Here is a 17964-nt window from a genome sequence, read left to right on the forward strand (position 1 = left end):
AATGCAGTACGCCCAAGTGCTACGCCACTCGACGTTGTTCTTTCGTGACACAAGGATGCAAGCGACCCTACAGTCGTCGAGTCCACGGATGCGCTTTGACAGCGTCCCCGAGTTTGCGGTTGGGGATGAGAGCTCTACGAGCATAAGTCTTCCAGCACAAGACCTTTCCGCCTTGTCTCCTGGCAAGCGAAGCGGCCATCACCATCGTGGAAGCTCGAGCAGCTTTGTGATGGTAAAACAAGTGCAGGAGACGCCTGAGCAGCTTGTCGACCAGAATGTTTCACAGAATGTAAATGCGGAGTGGGTGAATATGAAAGGCGCCTGGGTGATCCATGTCGTCCTAATCATGCTTGCGAAAATGATTATCAACGAAATCCCCGGCGTGTCTGACTCGGTCAAGTGGACCATGGTGACCATGGGATACATGGTGGTACGTCTACTTGCTACTCACACCAGGTGACCTATATTATCTTTCATCTGATCAAGGGTGCGCCGTTCGATGTGAGCGGCGGCGCCTACGACGACCTCACACTCTGGGAGCAGATCGACCAAGGATTTCAGTATACGCCTGCAAAAAAGTACCTGACGAGCCTTCCGATTGGACTGTACGTTGCTTGCACGCTCACCGCAGCTTCCTTTTATCGACACACTACACGCATTACGACCCATGGCTGTTTGGGATTAATTTGGGCGCGCTGCTTTTTGTCCTGTTCCCCAAGCTGCCCATCCTGCATCGCTCGCGGCTCCTCTTCTTCCCATCTGACATGTCCGGTACAATCACCCCCAACGCGTCCGCAAGTGCCCCGCTTGCGCCCCAAACGAACGAAAAATACTAGTCTGTCAGTCACACGTCACTATGTAGTTGGTACCATTGGAATCATCTTCAGTTGCCATGCACCTCCCGCGTACTGCTCTCCTCGCTCGTCTCTTTGCAGCACACGCGTGACACCGCCAGGCACCTGCGATCCTACGCTTGTCCGTAGATGGCGGCATTGCAATGCCGGCACCTGATTGGCCGGTATTGTTTCAACAACTCAATCCCCACACGGCACGCTCTCCACGACCCTCATCACGTAGCGAAACACGCGCCCGTCTATGATAGATGGACGCACGCGCTTCGCTCCCTGCTGACCAACGCGATTTGCTTGTGCGCACAGGTAGTGCGCCTTGTACTTCTACTCCGCGCGACATTGATGAGGTCTCGCGGTCGCCGCCGCCGACCTCGATCCTGCTCAACCACAGCGCACATGCGCGGCGCCGCTCGACCGGCACGTATGGCACGGCACTCCCTGCGCCAGTGCATACGCAGCTGCCTGTACAGTACGGGACGGACCCGCCGGTGTGGCGCAAGCTGTTACCGACAGACAAAACAGGCCATCCCCGATTATTGCAGCGTGCGGGATGGCGAGCAGCATTGCTCAAAGCGCGCGCTCTGCGGCGCACCGTTACGATGAATGATGCGTCCGATAGCGGGAGCGATGCCGAGAGCACCGACATGCCGATCGGCGCTGAGGAGCTCGCCGAGTTGAATGCAATTATCAATACACGCCGCAGCATGGCCGCAGCACACGCGCTGGCCCAAAGCCGTGCCGCGTCGCTGACAGAGTACGAGATGGACACCAAGGATACCCAGACAGAGTGCTCCGAAGTACACAAACACATGCGCGGGGGTGCGCGCGCCGTCCGCAATCCCTCGCCCTACTCTTCGCGCGATCCGTCTCCATCCACTATCTCGACAGGGCGCGATTTGTCGCCTGCACGCCGTGCCATTCGATTTGCGCCGCTGCCGGACCCGTACGAGAATAGGATATTCGTTGAAGAAGAGAGCTCTGGAAAAGCGCGCATTGGGCGGAGCAACAGCACCGGCTCTATGTGTCCGGGCACTTCGATAGAGTGCGACCGAATGGAAGAGCGCGCGTCGACAAGCCGCGCGTGGAATGTGTTTGCGCGGACGAGCCGCGATGAATCGAGTGCAAGTCAACGTAGCGCCGCCTTGCTTGAGGAACGGCTACGCCGCCGCGAGCTCGTGCGCGCGATCAGGCCGGGTGGCACAGGGATGGTAACACTGCTCGATGGCGAGCGAATCCCTGCGCGCCATGTCGGCGACAAGGATATAAAGCCGCTGCATGCCTCTTTATGGGGCTTTGCCGCATTGGAGCGCCTGCGCGTCGCAGCGCAGGAGGAAAAACAGGCGCGCGCGCAGCGCAATATCGAGAATGCGTGCGAAACACAGCGCCGGCGCGAAAACAAAGTCGCGGCGATCGGTGCGGAGGCGAGAAAACGCGCGCAAAAAAACCATTATGTGCTTGCGGACCCAGACCCCAGTGTAAGCATCCCAACGCCCTCGCCGCTCCTGCCACGCCGGCCGGATGCGAAAGGGATCAGTGTTGTGCCGTTGCCCCAGCTCGGGAAACGGCCCGAGCGCCCGAAAGAGGGGCGGTTCTGGACGTGGAACGACTTTGACGGGCTGTCCGATTCGGACGTCGACGACGCGCTCTCGATGCGCGCAACGACGCGTGCCGCTGAGCAAGAGCTTCTGCAGCGATCGAAGCTGTCGCGTGCGTCGCAGCCATGGGACGATGGCGCAAAACACCCAGCGGAGCGGATTGCAAGCCCCGACGACGAGTTTTGGCCCGCGCCCAGTGCGACGCGGCAGGTGTTTGCGCCGAAACAGACGAAAAACGTGTATTAATTGTAAATATGTCGGTAGCACGAAAAGGAAAAGGGGCATGGACGTGTCCAGGCGCCACGTCTAAAGCAAATGATCGGCGACAGCAACGCATGCCTCTGCGCGCTGCTGTCGCCGATCATAACCCTTGCGTAGGCGGAGAATCATTCAGGTATACTAGTGATGCTACATGCCATGCCTAGCCGCGCCATTCAAACTGGATATCGCCTGCAGCTAGCACTGGATCATCGTCCAAGTCAAATGGCTCGTCTGCAATGTCCTCTTTCTTCTCTTCGTTTTTGCGCGCGCGCGCATGCAACGAGGGAAATATGGTCGACGGCGAAACGCTACGCGCGCGCTCCCTCTGCTCCCCACAATTGTTCTCTGCAAGCACTTCCAGCGCCTCCTCCAGCTCAGCCGACGTGCTGAGTTCGCGCTCGGTATCAAACGAACTGGCGAGCGGCGAGGCAATCTCCGGCGGCGACGCTAAAGGGTCCGTCGACGTGTACGTCGCATCCAGGGACCTCGGCCCCTCATCTGTGTCCTTCTTGCGACGCAGTCCAAGTCGCGAGAATCCAAAGCGGCGGAACCTACTCGGCCGTTCCTGCGCCGGAGGCTCTGGCGTCCCCTGCGGCAAGCTTGCGGGGGAAGCGCGCCCAGACGTGTTCCTGGGGCTGCGCAAGCCACGCATAATTGGAGACGACGGCACGTCCGGCAGAAGCTCATGATCCGGCGGCAGCTCAATATCCTGGAGCGCTCCCCGCCAAAAGACAAAGTCGGTGAATGCGTTGGATTTGGAGCCGTGGTCGTGGGCAATGGGGGGAAACATCTGGTCGACCAAGTCTGTCATGTTGGGATACGACGACTTGTACCCTGCAAGCTCCAAAAGCTCCATCTTGACCTCGCCATTTGCGTCAATGGTGAAGATGCGCGACGAAGGGATATTCACACTCCGGTAGCTCAGTGCATCCGTGATGCGATTTCCAAACCCCGAGTAGAACGGCGTATTGCACTCCATGGAGGGCTCCATTGTCTGTGCCTGCGTCGCTGCGCTTGGGTCCATGCCAAAGAGGCGCGCAATATCGCGCAAGCAAGCCATCTTGAACACTTCTGGCTTGCGCAGAATCACTTCGCGGTGCAGACTGGCCATCAAACGGTCGGGACTCATAATGACGGGCCCGTCGGGGAGACGGTAGTTGTTCTGGTCAATGTTGGCAAGGTAGTCGCGCGTCAGCTCCGCTTGGCCAATGGCGCGGGAAGTGAGGTACATGATGCGGTACCCATTCTGAGCAATGTCGTGGTACAGCTTTGCCACGCCCAGATGTGTCCAGTCGCGGCCCATGAGCGTAAAGACGTGGCCGAGTGCGTCGGATTTCGTGATGGTGCCGTCGATATCGGACACCACAACAGGCAACTTGCTGTCCCACAAAAATACACGCGCGCGGCACGTCGCGAGGCCCGAGAATGACGACGTGACGGAAAAGGTGATGTTGTTGGCGCCTTTGCGCAGGCCAAGCTGCTTGAGTTGGTCGGATGTGAGGCGCAGCGTCTTGGCATACGTTTCGGTACGGGGCTGCGCGGCGGCCGGCGCTTCTTCTGCAACGTCCGCCGTGTCCTTGTCCTGCGCGGGCAACACAAGCACCGACTTGGACTTGACGATGGGGGTTTGGACGGGTTCCGTGCGCGGACTCCACAAGCGGCTCCAAACGCTAGGCTTTGTCTCGCTTTTTCCCGCGCTCGTCTTGTCCGTTTGGAGCTGAACATTGCGGTAGAGCGCAAGCGTCGCAAACATGTCGGGGTCGGTGGAGCGTACATGGTAGGTGGCATTGTGCCGGATACAAAGGCGCGGATCGTCAATGATCGACGCATCCTCCGCGAATCGCTGGAACGAGACGCGCGCCTCGTCAAATTCAACGCCCTGTGTGCTAGACGCGCCCGTATTGCACAGACTGAGCTCGAAAGTATAGGGTGTATAGTTGTCCAAGCGCAGCTGAAACAGGTAGGGGTCGCTTTCCGCGCATGCAAGCTCGCCCAGCTCGCTCTCTTGTGCAGGGCCAAGCACAGCGGGCGTCGTGCCCGGCGGAACGGACGCATCGCTTGCGGGGCCGCCGCGAGGAACTTCGTACATGTACCTCGAGCTGTGCAAGAGGGCAGAGTCGCTGATGGAGATGGGCAGGCGCGGCGGTGCCTCTTGCGTGCGCGGAGCGTCCCGATCCAAGTCGGGCGCATGCACGGAGCTATCGCTGGCGCGGCGCGAATGCTTGAACGTGTCCGAGTCATGGACCGCACGCTCAAACGACTGCTTGTGCCAGTGCGACTGCTTGCGGTCCAGTCGTTCGCGGAACCCAAACTTGCCCACGCCGCCGTGCCGCCGAGAGAGTGGCATTTCGTCCGCAAAGCGTTTGCCTTCGCGAAGCGCCTGCTCCTGCTTGTTTTTGGTCATTTTGTATCCATCCATATCGAGTACATTCTTCACCATGTCTTTGCTCGTGCGCATTGCGGCGAGATCGCTTTCTGCAAGCTCCTCTGGTGCTTCCGTCTGGCCTGGATCAAGCGCTGGCGACGACGTTTCAGACGCACCAAGATCCAGCGGCTCTGGCTCCGTCCTCAGCGTAGAGTCATCTGTCGATCCAACAATCGGACTCGTCATCAGCGCCTGCGGCACGTCGCCGGGCATGTCGTCAATCTTCATCACAAAGAATGCCTCGCCGTTCTCGCCGACTTTCATCGCAAACGGCAGCGCCTCCGGCGAGTCGTTCAGGTGCAATGTGACCTTGCGCTCGTCGGGCCGCAGCACACTCATCTTTCCAAAGCGCACATGAAAGGGGGTCGCGGCAAGCTCGGTTGTCTTGCGCTTCACAATTCGTTCGGTGCTGTCCTCCTGTGTCACTTTTTCCTCTACTTCGCACTCGCGCTCCACGACAATCACATCAATCGCACCGTTGAGCGTAGATGGATTGATGTTCGGCGTAATAGTATTATACACCGAAGACACGAGCTTGCCCACATACTGCATGCCGCCGACTCGCGCTCGGCAAGTTTGGTTGGGAGAGCACGGTCCTAGGGCGGGCCTCCACACGTTTCCCGAGCGCACGTGGGCACGCCGGACTTGCTGGCGTCGCAATTGGACGTTTCGGGGTGTGAAAGCAGGGCCAAGGAGGGATGCTACGCAAGTGCGAAAGAAATCCGGATACAGGACGGAAATGGGTATAGATTGTAGTGCTACGGGGTATCATTAGTATGCAGACGCGCCGCGTCGCAGAGGGACGGGGGGTATCGTCGCGACACTACGCGGTTGGACCACTGGACTCGTGACGGTGGCGCTTGCTGCTGCGCCGGTATTTCCGCGCGTGAGGAGGCGGCGAGTCACTCAACACCCCCTCCGATGCAGCGTCCGTGTCGGTCTCGGAAGGCAGGGCGTGACGGCGCGGCGTCATGCTCGGCATGGTCGGCGCGGCCGCTGCTTTCTCCTCGAAAAGCACGTGTGGTTCGCGGTCGAGATGCTGTGCACAGAACGTGGATTTCGGTGCAGTGTGCAGATCCGACCCTTCCGGCGCGTCCTGCTCGGGCGCTAGCGACTCGATTCGGTCCGTCAGGTACTGCGCGAGGGGCTGCAGCGACGCGGCTGTGCTTGTGTCACTTCCCGAGCCGCATACCAGCTCCAGCGTATCGCGCAGTGCCTGAGTATACCCTGCTTGGAACGCGGAATGCGTGTTTTCGAGTCCTTTTTTGTACAGGTTGGTCATTTGCAGAGCGGCCACTGTGGTGAGTAGAGGGAAGACGTACGTCGAAATTCACTCGTAAGCCGCTCGTCGTACATGCGCCGCTGCGCTTCGTGCGCCTGCCCCGCACTCGTCTCCAGACTCTCGCGCAAGTTGGTCAAATCCATGTCGCCGCAAACGAACGCGCGCGCGAAAAAGAACGAAAACGACGAGGTCACGTGGGTCCGTGCGCGCGCCACCTTGCTACTCTACACGCCCCCAATCTACAGGACGCCGCCGCGGTACGGAGGTAGTAGCTATACAGATTATAGACGGGCGCCCGTGTGCACATAGAAACGGAAACGAGGTATCTGCGAGCTGCGCAAGAAGCATGCTACATTGCTGCTTGCTAAGCGCCTGATTAAACCGAATCGACGTGTGGCACACATGCGTCTCGATCAGGTGTACAAAGACGCGCGGCAGGTACCGCATCGCCGATACAATGCTTGAGCCGCCCGGTGCATGTGCGGCCGTGCGTAGCCATTGCGACCATTCGCGCACTTCCCCTTCGCTTTGGTGCGTAAACGCCGTGAGCACTGCATGCACAAGCAAAGGCTCTCGCTTGTATGCGCGCGCGAGGATGTGTGGAATGCGGTGCACAATGCATCCTGTCGGCGTATACTCAATCCCAAAACCCCAAAACGCAAGTGTATCGCGCGGGAGCATCGACGGATCCGGGGCCAGGTGCAACGGCGACGCAAGTGCTTGTATATGGGCTGCATGCGCCTCTGTCTGTGCACGCACGCAAGCAGTGACGTACGCTGCAATTTCCTGCTCAAGGCGCACACGCTCGTCTGCGGCGTGCTGATCGACAAACAATAGCCAGCTTGCGTCGCCGGTACGGCATGTACATACAATGTACTTTGCATCCACTTGCGCAAGTACATGGGCGCGCCGCAGTGCAGTATGCGCAAAAGCCTCGCCAGGCTCAACGCGTGCTAGTGGGTATAGGTCCGCATGCACTGCCGCGCGCGACGGGTGCGGCGCAAAGTAGGCACTGCGTACCGTGCTCGGCAGTGTGCGCGGTAGTGTGCGCGGCATCTTCGGCGCTTCGTCCATCGCGGCACACACGAGCTCCTCGAGCAGCATGTACCAGCTGCGCGGCGCTTCTCGAGCACTCCATGGCGCTGCTGTGATGAAAAGATCGACGGCAAACAGCGCGTGTGTATGTGCGGCGGAGCGTGGCTGGACGAGCGTGTGCAGCATCGAAGCGACATGGCGGTGCAGCGAGCCATCGCCAGCGCAAATCGACGCATACGTTGCGCCGTCTTGCCAAGGCAGCGCATCTGCCAGGTGCGCATGGCGCAGCGCGTACATAGCAGCCGCACCGCGCTCGCGTGGTATCGGCGTGCCGTTCACGGCAATGTACTGCAGCGCTGTAGTCGCTTCGCCATGAGCACCGACCCAGGCACGCATCGTGACCTCCCAAGAAGCGTAGCGCTGCAACGTGCACACGCTGTGCACATGCTTGGGCCTCGGCCGCGCCATGCGGCACAGGCGCGCAGGGATCGAGGGCGCGTGTGGAATCCGCACCGCGCATATACTACCGTGATAGAGCGCTACGTTTGTCGATGGGTGAAAGAGCGCAAGTGTGCAGAGCTGCGTGCGAATTCGCGCGAGCTCTCGTTGCTTTGCCGCACGCGTGCGGAGCATGTTGCGGCGCACCGGCAGCCGGCTGAACACGTCGCGCACGCGCACGCAGGTCGTGCTTTGTCGTGCCAAAGACGAAGAGGGCGCTTCGTCGTGGCAGAGGGTGCGTGCATCCTGTTGGATAAATGTGAATTGCGTGGGTGCTCCGGCGCGAATGTCCAGCATCCCGAGCCATGGCAGCATCCCGAGCGTGTGCTGTGTTTCAAACGGCGGGCGTGCTGTAAAGGTGGCGCCGCGATCCGTGCATGCTAACGTCCATGTATCGAGATCGACGTGGATCTCGACATCGGTCGCCCCCGCCGCGATCGCGTTCGTGCACAGCTCATACACAAGGCTGCTTATGCTCGGCATGCGCAGCGCCGCGCGGATCCGCGCGGCAGTCGCCTGCGGCAAATAGCGCATGCATCAAGTACGGTCCATAGTGCGAATCGGCCCATTTTACTACATCGGGCAATCGGGGGTACCTTCTTCATGCCATGCGAGGAGCGCAAGCGAGCGCTGTTGGCGTACTGCAGTGACGCGCTCCGCCAGCACTTTGCGTCGCGCGAGGACGGCGAGGTGCATGTGCATGCTGTGTTTAGCCGACCTGTTCCTACTCACGCTGTATACCCACTCGCACATGTCCAGCTTCACGAGTGGAGCGACGCACTGCCTGTATGGCAGGAACAGGTCGTGCTCACCGCGAGCTGGAAACCATGCGGCGGCGAAGCGCGGATGATATACGCGCTCGAGGCGTATATTTACACCATCCTGGAATTTGAGGCCGCGCTCTTGTACATTTCGAAATTAGACTCGACGGGCTTCGGCCCCAACATGCGCGGCGCGCCGAGCCTGCCCATGGCGCTCACTGCTGGTTTTCTGCACTATTTTATCGCCAAGGCACACTGGCCCGCGAAGCGGCGCGGCAGAGTTTTGCACGTCTCGGTGCATGTTCTCGCGCGCGCACAGCCCGCATACCTCTTTCCCAACTCGCCGCAGCACCGAGACAAGCGCGTCATTTCTGACGCCGCGCTCATACGCTGGTGGAGACTGTGCCTGAGCGAGGCGCTGTCATACACGGCGCGGTGCGACACGGAAAAGATCCATGCATTCTATACGATCCCCGGCTTTGCACGCAACGATTCACACCCCATTGCACCGCTCGTCCGCCCTGGCAACTACCCCAGCGGCTCGCGCATGGCCAAGTTGGCCGACGCACAGTGGGTGTACGGCCATCCATACAGTGCCAAAGGTGCTTCATGCAGCGAGGATGCACTCCCGCCGCTTCCGCTACACATCCAGCCACAAGAAGCGCGCCGCACGCTGCGCGTGAGCCAAGGTATGCAGCAGCGCACACTGGCGACACTGGTCCCCATCTTCCCAGACGATCCCAAGGGCCGCTTTTTGAACGAGCTGCTGGGCGAGGCGCACGATCCGAGCTACCGCCCGCCTGTGCTTGCTCAAGCATCGAGCGTGGCGCAGCGCGAGGCGCTCCGTGAGCGCCAAGCACTCGACCGCACGTCGGTCGATGCGTTCTGGGAGCAGATGGGGTTCCGCCAGGAATGCAGCGCAGGCAACGCTGTGGGTGTGTTTGTAGTGCAGTCGAGTACGCTGGGGAGTAGCGAGGCGGTGGAAACAGCTATGACGATGGATGCACAGCCATGTGCACTTCCGCATGGACTCTTAGACGAGCTGGTGCTAAAATGCCTACTGCGCGATTCTTGTAATTGGGCAGATGCTACCGAGACTGTGCGGCTGACCAAACAGTACTACGAAGAATTTGCGAGTGCCGTAGCACGGCGGGGGAATAGAGAGCCGGGCAGTGCGCAAGGCATCCCATCCGTCCGTCTTTCCATACAGGCTACCCCCGCCCACGACGAAAAATGTGCCCAGGACGCAGCCGCACAAGCCACGCGTCCACCTGCCGGATCGGGTGACCTAGGCGTTCGAGTACTTTCGGTGAAACGCAAGCGTCGATCGTAGTGGAGGTAAGGGCACGTTCTAGCACATTTCCACGTGGCGACCGAAAAAAAAATAGTTGGCACGGACGGAGGGTTGTATCCATCCTACCAAGTAGTACATCCCTTCGTAAACATGAGCGCTGGACCTGTTGAATTTTTTACGCTGCGGCTCATGCCGGGGGAGATCTATCATTTGGACACGATCCGCGACATTCAGATTACCAATGTGAGCTACTCGAACCCAGAGGACCTTAGTGGCAAGAAGCGCACGGTGCTCCGTGTCCACTACGCGGGCAATCCTATCGACTTGGATGAGGATGACTTGGATGATCTGGACAATATGGACGATGAGGAAATTGCCGAAGCTATCCGCCAGGCTGAGAACGACGACGACGACGACGACGACGACGACGACGAGGATGATGACGAGGATGATGACGAGGATGATGACGAGGATGATGACGAGGATGATGACGAGGATGACTTTGACGAGCCGATCTTCACCGAGGAGGATTCGTACGTTGTCTGCTCCCTGATCCCGGAAAAAGTACGTGATTCTATATGGCAATGACTAACCGCAGGTCGAACAGGTGACGCTCAACCTTCAAATCAGCGAGGAAGAGCAAGTCGGAATCTCTGTCTCTGGAAACGAGCCTGTCGATATCATTGGTAACTACATGCTCCCGTCGTCGCTGAGCAATCTGGGCCGTGACGAGGACGAGGACGAGGACGAGGAGGAGAACCAACGTCAACTCGCTCTTCTTGGCGCCGCCGATGATGACGACGATGAGGACGACGACGAGGAAGACGACGAGGACTTTGGCGACGACGACGACGACGACGAGGACGACGAGGTGGAGGACGACGATGGCGAGGACGATGACGAAGAGGACGAGGACGAGGACGAGGATGAAGAAGACTCTAACGAGCCCCAAGTTGTGATCGTCCCTTCGAGGAAGCGTTCCGCTGTCAACATCGAGGACGAAGAACCGCAGCTCAGCCGGAGTCAGCGCAAGAGACTGAACAAGAAGCTGCGCAGCGAGGTAAGCGCGGCCCCGCTTTCCCGTAAGGAGGAGAAGGTGCGCAACAACATTTCTGCCAAGCTCCTTGCTAACGCAATTTTTGGTCTCTAAGACAGCGCTTCCTTCCGGCTTGGTAATTGAGGACGTGAAACCAGGCGAGGGCCCTGTAGCCAAGCCCGGCACGCGCGTAAGCATGCGCTACGTCGGCAAGCTACAGAACGGCTCCATATTTGATTCGAACACCAAAGGCAGGCCCTTTTCCTTCCGCCTCGGCAAGGGCGAGGTCATTCGTGGTATGTATCTGTACTTCTTCTAACAACAGGCTGGGACCAAGGCGTAAAGGGTATGCAAGTAGGCGGAGAACGCCGTTTGCAATGCCCTCCGCATTTAGCGTACGGGAAGACTAAACTCCCTGGCATCCCCGCCAACTCTACACTCATCTTTGATGTCAAGCTTTTGGAAGTCAAGTAAAGTACGTAGTGCCAACGTCTCGCCCGCTCGTCACGTGCATTCGGACATGGCCGCCGTCTGTGCTCGCCTGCCCCTACCATGCCGCCCAAGCATACACAGACACGCAAGCGCGCCGCGTCTGACGCGCCACCTAGTGCGAAACGCACTAGACAGGATACAACATTGAATTTTGCGCCCGCGCCGATCCTTCCCTTGCACGAGGACGATTTGGACGCGGGCCGCGGCGGCCTCCGTACCATGGCCGCCGTATACAATACGCGGCGGCGCGATGCAAACGACAGTGGTACTGTAGTGGCACGCAAGCTGTTTGTATGGGGCACAGGCGAAGCCGGTCAGCTTTCGCTTGGCCCGCCAGACGACGAGAACATCAACAAGCTCACCAAGCCCAAACCGTTTGGCAACAAGAGCATTTCGCAGCAGACCGATGCGGGCGAGCTGGGCAAGGGCGGAGCCGAGATGGTCGCTGCTGGAGGCATGCATACACTTATCATTGATGCGAATGGCAGGATCCTGTCCTGCGGAAGCGATGACCACGGCACGCTTGGCCGGACGCACCGCGAAAACTCTGACGCGACGGAAGACGAAGACTATTACGTGCTGAAGCCGTTGGACGGCGTATCGCCGACTGGCGCGGGCGGCACGCTCCGTTTCCGCGCGGCTCGAGTTGCTGCTTCGGATGGGTATAGCGTTGCATTGGATACCGATGGCCGCCTGATCGCATGGGGTCATTTCAAGGACGGCGAAGGAAAGGTGTGCTTTTCGGATACCGACGTCGACGATGCGCCGCGCGAGCTGTGGACGCCTGCGTTGGTGCGTGCACTGGAACAAGAGCGCTTTGCGCAAATCGCCTGCGGCGAGAACCACGTTCTGGCTCTGACCCTGGACGGCCGCGTCTACTCGTGGGGCCTGAACAGCACTTCGCAATTGGGCCGCTTTGCCAACATGTACCGCGTGCGTGCCCAGTATACAAAGCGTGACCCTCCCGCGGACATGCTGCTCACGCCCAGCGTCATTCCGGAGCTCAAGAACATTGTGCATATCGGAACAGGGCTCAACACGAGCTTTGCCGTGGATGCAGACGGCCGTGTGTTTGCCTGGGGCCTCAATACGCGTGGCCAAACGGGCACAGGGAGCAAGAAAGACAAGGTGACGCGACCAACACGAATCAAGGCCTTGGAGCGCCCATTACTAGATGGTGCGCGGGTCGTGCAGGTCGAGGGCGGCGAGTTCCACTCCGTCTTTCTCCTGTCGAATGGCCACGTTTATATTTGCGGCGATGGCGACGAGGGCAAGCTGGGGCTGCCGCCGGGCCATCCGCAGGAGCTGCGCATGCCGGCTCGTGTGCCGTTTCCCGATGCGCCAGCGTACGCAGCGGCTGATGCGACCAAGGACGGCCAGAGCAAGGTTATTGGAGTTGCTGCTGGGCTCCGCTTTACTTTTGCGCTGGGCGCGGATGGGGCGCTCTACTCGTGGGGTACTACGTCGGATGATGCTATGGGACAGCCTGGAGAAAACTGGGGCGACGATCAGAGCAAGTCGACCCCGACGCTGGTGCCTATGCCAGGCGAGCCTGGCGCCTGGCTCGTCGTTGCTGTGACGACCGCCGGCCAGCATTCGCTCGCTTTGGCGGCTCGTGCGCCATAGAAGTCACGTGGAGGATCGGGCATGATCCTGTGCACAGATCAGTCCCGATTCGCATCCGCACGGTCGGTGCTAGCGGCAATGTTGTCTGTGTGTAGACAAGCTTCGGTAGGATGACGATGCAGCCCACATAATATGCTCCTGTACCAGGCATCGCGAGGCACTATTTGTTTTCTATTTCCACGTCGCGCACGACACTGCAGTGCGTGAGCAGTGCGCGGGAGGGGGCCTGCTGCTCCCTCGGCAGCCGACAGCCGCACCGTACACCGATCTCTGTATCCAAATACAATCTATATACGCTAGTGTACATTAAGCGATAATTTCAGTCAAAAATTGACATGTTTCCCCGCGGCGCACAATCCATCGCCCGATCGAGCAGGGCCCTCATTTCGACGCATCCCCTAAAAACAATTCAAATGCATCAATGCATTTGTTTCCCCTCCACCACAGTTATTACTTGCATCCACAATCACCATGGCTCCTGCACCTAAGAAGGCCACTGCTACGAAGAAGACTACTTCTCTTACGTATGAGGTACGTGTTTGCGACGCGACGCGTCGCGACGCGTCGCGCGTTCAGACACTAACGATGCGCAGGACATGATTAAGGAGGCGATTATCGCCCATGGACTCGAGGCGCGTCTCGGTCTTGGCCGCCCCACAATCAAGAAGTACATCCTTGCTAAGCATCCCGACACGGGCCGCATCGCACTTGCGTCGTTCAATGCACACTTTAACCAAGCCATCTTGCGCGGCGAGTCGAAAGGCGTCTTTTCCCTTCCCAAAGGCGCGAGCGGCAAAGTCAGGCTGCTTGCTAAAGGCAAGACCGAGGCGAGCGCACCGGCCAAGACTCGTGCGAAAAAGACTGCAGCCAAGAAGACTGCCGCTAAGCCTGCAGCCAAGAAGGCCGCGCCGAAGAAGACTGTTGCAAACCCCGCAACCAAGAAGACTGCCGCAAAGTCCGCAGTCAAGAAGACTGCTGTAAAGCCTGCAGCCAAGAAGACTGCCGCAAAGCCCGCAGCCAAGAAGACTGTCGCAAAGCCCGCAGCCAAGAAGACTGTCGCAAAGCCCGCAGCCAAGAAGACTGCCGCAAAGTCCGCAGCCAAGAAGACTTCTGCGAAGAAGACGGCCAAGCCCACAGCAAAGAAGACGACCGTGAAGAAGGCAACTCCCTCAACGAAGCCAGTCGCAAAGAAGGCAAGCTCCGTGAAAAAGACTGCTTCCAAGGCCAAGGTACGTACCCCGCACGCTCACACCAGACTCCCGCAACGAAGGCTGCTGCCAAGAAGACCGCTAAGAAATAAGGGCACAATATGTTATAACTAGTACACAATTGCTTGTATTCTCCTATCTAGTCTCCATACGCCGCGCCGCTCCTTTTGCGCGCATTCGACGCTGCGCCTGTATTGTGTGCTGTGCATCTCATGCGCGACGCGACGCGTAGACCACGTGACCACTTTAGGAACTGCGGCGAGTCACGCTTTCTACTGCCGCCTTGAGCAAGTGCATGCGAGCGTGGCGCTGCGCACGAAATTGGATTTCTGTTTCGAAGCATACGTGTGTACCGTACACAAGCCACTATAGAAGCGACTCTTTTTTGCATTTTGCGCGATTTTCCATGAGCAATCCCGCCAAGACCGAAACGCGGCAAGAAGACGTGCTCAGTGCCGAGCCCTCGTCCAAATCCGCACAGAAAAAAGCAGCTAAGCTTGCGGAGAAGCAGGCGAAAAGCTCGGCAAAGAATGCGTTGAAATCAGAAAAAAGCGCTCCTCCCCCAAGCACCGCCAAGAAGGAAAAGGTCAAGAAAGCCGTCAAGGAGGAGCCTGCATGGCACGACCCGACCGCCCCTGGCGACATGAAAGACCTCTCTGCACCTATGGAGTCTGGATACAACCCGATGCATGTCGAGTCGTCCTGGTACGCATGGTGGGAAAAGATGGGTTTTTTCCAGCCGCAGCCCGTCACGGAAGAGCACCCTTACGATCCAAGCAACACGTTTGTCGTACCGATCCCTCCTCCGAACGTAACAGGCGTGCTGCACATTGGTCACGCCCTCACAATTTCGATCCAAGACTCGCTTGTGCGCTTCTACCGCATGCGTGGCTTCCGGACGCTCTATGTCCCTGGCTACGACCATGCGGGCATCTCGACCCAAAGTGTCGTCGAGAAACGCCTTGCAAAGTTAGAAGGGAAAACGCGCTACGACTACGGTCGGGAGAACTTCCTTGAAAAGGTCTTTTTGTGGAAGGACGAGTACCAAGGGCGGATCGCGAACCAGATGCGCCGTCTCGGCGCGAGCCTCGACTTTTCTCGGCAGGTCTTTACCATGGACGATGTGCGCTCGCGTGCAGTCACGGAAAACTTTTGCAAGATGTTTGAGGACGGCATCCTCTACCGCGAGAACCGTTTGGTGAATTGGTGCACTGCGCTGAATACCACCCTCTCTAACCTTGAAGTCGAGCAGAAGCAGATCAACGGGCGCACACTCATGCATGTGCCTGGCTACCCAGCCAACGAGCGCGTCGAGTTTGGCGTGATAACCTCGTTTGCCTACCCCATCGTCGGCAGCGACGAGCGAATCATTGTCGCGACCACACGTCCAGAAACGATTTTGGGCGACACGGCTGTCGCCGTCCACCCCGACGACGAGCGCTACAAAAAGTACCATGGCAAGATGCTCCAGCATCCCTTTTTGCGCGACCGCGAGATCCCCGTCGTGGCCGACAGCATTGCCGTTGACATGGCGTTTGGCACCGGCGCAGTCAAAATTACTCCCGCGCACGATCCCAACGATTACGAAGTCGGCAAGCGCCACGCGCTCCCCTTTATCAACATTCTCAACGACGACGGCACGCTGAACGCCAATGCAGGCGAGTTCGCCGGGATGAAGCGCTTCAGTGCGCGCCGCGCCGTGGTCCAAGCGCTAAAAGACCGCGGCTATTACGTCGAGACCAACGACAACCCCATGGTCATTCCCCTCTGCTCTCGCTCTGGCGATGTGATTGAGCCGGTAATGAAGCCGCAGTGGTGGGTGCGCTGTGCGCCGCTCGCCAACGCGGCCGTGGCCAAAGTCCAAGCGGAGGATATGAAGATCGAGCCGCCCCAGAGCAAGCGCGAGTTTTTCCGGTGGATGGAGAATATCCAAGATTGGTGTGTAAGCCGGCAGCTCTGGTGGGGCCACCGATGCCCCGCATACTTTGTGAACATGGACGGCGTCGAGCAGGATGTTGGCGAAAGCAAATGGTGGGTTGTGGGCCGCACACAGGACGAAGCCCAAAACCGCGCCACGGCCCTGGCACAAGGCCGTGCGTTCAAATTGGAGCAGGACGAGGATGTGCTTGATACGTGGTTCTCTTCCGCCCTCTGGCCCTTTAGCATTTTTGGCTGGCCGGAAAAAACGCAAGACTTGCGCGATTTTTACCCCACCTCGCTGCTCGAGACTGGCTGGGATATACTCTTTTTCTGGGTCGCACGCATGATCATGCTCGGTGTTTACCACACGGGCGAGCTTCCTTTCAAGGAGGTGTTTTGTCACGCCATGGTCCGCGACGCGCACGGCCGCAAGATGAGCAAGAGTCTGGGCAATGTCATCGACCCGATCGACGTGATCGAGGGCATCTCGCTGCAAGGCCTCCAAGGGCGTTTGCGCGAGGGCAACTTGGACGAAAAAGAAATGCAGAAAGCGGAGCAGGGCCAGAAGAAAGATTATCCCAAAGGCATTCCCCAGTGCGGCACAGATGCACTGCGGTTCACTCTTTGTGCCTACACGGCCGCTGGCCGCGATATCAACCTGGACATTATGCGTGTCGAAGGCTACCGCAAGTTTTGCAACAAGCTCTGGAATGCGACGCGATTCGCACTGCTCAAGCTGCAGAATGAATTCGCACCGCTTCCTTTGGTGGAAGAAGATGCATTTGTTCCGCAAAGTCTTGTGGAAAAGTGGATTCTGTACCGTTTGAACAACACGGCGAAGCAAGTCACGGAGGATATGGAGTGCCGTTCGTTTATGGGCGCGACAAACGCCGTATACAACTACTGGCTGTATGATTTGTGCGATGTGTACATCGAAGCGATCAAGCCCATCACCGAACCAGATGCAGATCCAGCCGCGCGCCTCTCGGCGCAGCGGACGTTGTATGCGTGCCTGGACGGCGGCCTGCGCCTCTTGCATCCATTCATGCCCTTTGTCACCGAGGAGCTCTGGCACCGTTTGCCCACAAGGCCCGACGAAAAAGCCCAGAGCATTTCTCTCGCGCGCTTTCCCATCTGGACCGCTGCGCACGATTTCCAACGCGCGGCAAGTGAGTTTGACGAGGTCTTTGCCGTGGTCCGTGCGGCGCGTGGTCTTGCTGCCGATTACGGGCTTACCTCCAAGGTCCAAGTGTTTATCGAGGCGAGTACTGAAGCTACGCGCGCCATGCTTGACACGCAAAAGAGTATCGTGCACACGCTCACGAAAGGGTGCGAGTCGGTTGTCGTGGTCGATAGTGTTGGCCATGTACCGGCGGGATGTGTTGTTGCGTCTGTCTCTGCGACGATCCAAGTGCATGTTCTTGTACGGGGTCTCGTGGAAGTGGACGTGGAGCTGAGCAAGCTCGCCAAGAAGCTCAACCTCACTGATACACAGCTGCAGCGGACCAAGGCACTCACAGAAAAACCTGATTGGTCCAAGACACCCGAGGATGTGCGTACGAGCACGCAACAGCGGCTGGACGACTTGCAAGCCGAGCGCAGCGCGCTGCTCCAAGCGCAGGACAAATTTGCGTCGCTGCGCGCAACCTAACCTCCACATAGTCTTGTGTAGCCACGGCC

At 58.8% G+C, this 17964-nt stretch overlaps 9 protein-coding genes across 9 annotated transcripts; 6 read left to right on the forward strand and 3 right to left on the reverse strand.

Moving 5' to 3' along the window:
- Positions 1-55: 55 nt before the first annotated feature.
- On the forward strand, positions 56-2692 carry MVES1_001600 (uncharacterized protein; the record flags this gene model as incomplete). The annotated part of the gene is made up of 5 exons (XM_056206441.1): positions 56-430; positions 457-605; positions 632-771; positions 845-858; positions 1103-2692. The coding sequence occupies 5 exons, from the start codon at positions 56-58 to the stop codon at positions 2690-2692; spliced, it is 2268 nt and encodes a 755-aa protein (XP_056062416.1).
- Positions 2693-2867: 175 nt separating this feature from the next.
- On the reverse strand, positions 2868-5684 carry ned1 (phosphatidate phosphatase; the record flags this gene model as incomplete). Its single annotated transcript, XM_056206442.1, has 1 exon — positions 2868-5684. The coding sequence occupies one exon, from the start codon at positions 5682-5684 to the stop codon at positions 2868-2870; it is 2817 nt and encodes a 938-aa protein (XP_056062417.1).
- A 271-nt stretch (positions 5685-5955) lies between these two features.
- On the reverse strand, positions 5956-6557 carry MVES1_001602 (uncharacterized protein; the record flags this gene model as incomplete). The annotated part of the gene is made up of 2 exons (XM_056206443.1): positions 5956-6428; positions 6455-6557. The coding sequence occupies 2 exons, from the start codon at positions 6555-6557 to the stop codon at positions 5956-5958; spliced, it is 576 nt and encodes a 191-aa protein (XP_056062418.1).
- A 76-nt stretch (positions 6558-6633) lies between these two features.
- Positions 6634-8481, reverse strand: MLH3 (DNA mismatch repair protein; the record flags this gene model as incomplete). The annotated part of the gene is made up of 1 exon (XM_056206444.1): positions 6634-8481. One exon carries the CDS (start codon positions 8479-8481, stop codon positions 6634-6636), a length of 1848 nt encoding a protein of 615 aa, XP_056062419.1.
- A 69-nt stretch (positions 8482-8550) lies between these two features.
- On the forward strand, positions 8551-10041 carry MVES1_001604 (uncharacterized protein; the record flags this gene model as incomplete). The annotated part of the gene is made up of 1 exon (XM_056206445.1): positions 8551-10041. One exon carries the CDS (start codon positions 8551-8553, stop codon positions 10039-10041), a length of 1491 nt encoding a protein of 496 aa, XP_056062420.1.
- A 111-nt stretch (positions 10042-10152) lies between these two features.
- Positions 10153-11512, forward strand: FPR3 (peptidylprolyl isomerase; the record flags this gene model as incomplete). Its single annotated transcript, XM_056206446.1, has 4 exons — positions 10153-10566; positions 10601-11144; positions 11197-11334; positions 11364-11512. 4 exons carry the CDS (start codon positions 10153-10155, stop codon positions 11510-11512), a joined length of 1245 nt encoding a protein of 414 aa, XP_056062421.1.
- A 78-nt stretch (positions 11513-11590) lies between these two features.
- Positions 11591-13156, forward strand: MVES1_001606 (uncharacterized protein; the record flags this gene model as incomplete). Its single annotated transcript, XM_056206447.1, has 1 exon — positions 11591-13156. The coding sequence occupies one exon, from the start codon at positions 11591-11593 to the stop codon at positions 13154-13156; it is 1566 nt and encodes a 521-aa protein (XP_056062422.1).
- A 471-nt stretch (positions 13157-13627) lies between these two features.
- MVES1_001607 (uncharacterized protein) lies at positions 13628-14456 on the forward strand (the record flags this gene model as incomplete). The annotated part of the gene is made up of 3 exons (XM_056206448.1): positions 13628-13687; positions 13750-14385; positions 14412-14456. The coding sequence occupies 3 exons, from the start codon at positions 13628-13630 to the stop codon at positions 14454-14456; spliced, it is 741 nt and encodes a 246-aa protein (XP_056062423.1).
- A 314-nt stretch (positions 14457-14770) lies between these two features.
- Positions 14771-17935, forward strand: VAS1 (valine--tRNA ligase; the record flags this gene model as incomplete). Its single annotated transcript, XM_056206449.1, has 1 exon — positions 14771-17935. The coding sequence occupies one exon, from the start codon at positions 14771-14773 to the stop codon at positions 17933-17935; it is 3165 nt and encodes a 1054-aa protein (XP_056062424.1).
- Between the last annotated feature and the right edge of the window lie 29 nt (positions 17936-17964).

This window comes from Malassezia vespertilionis, chromosome 3 (genome assembly GCF_029542925.1).
Source record: "Malassezia vespertilionis chromosome 3, complete sequence".
NCBI classification, from domain to species: Eukaryota; Fungi; Basidiomycota; class Malasseziomycetes; order Malasseziales; family Malasseziaceae; genus Malassezia; species Malassezia vespertilionis.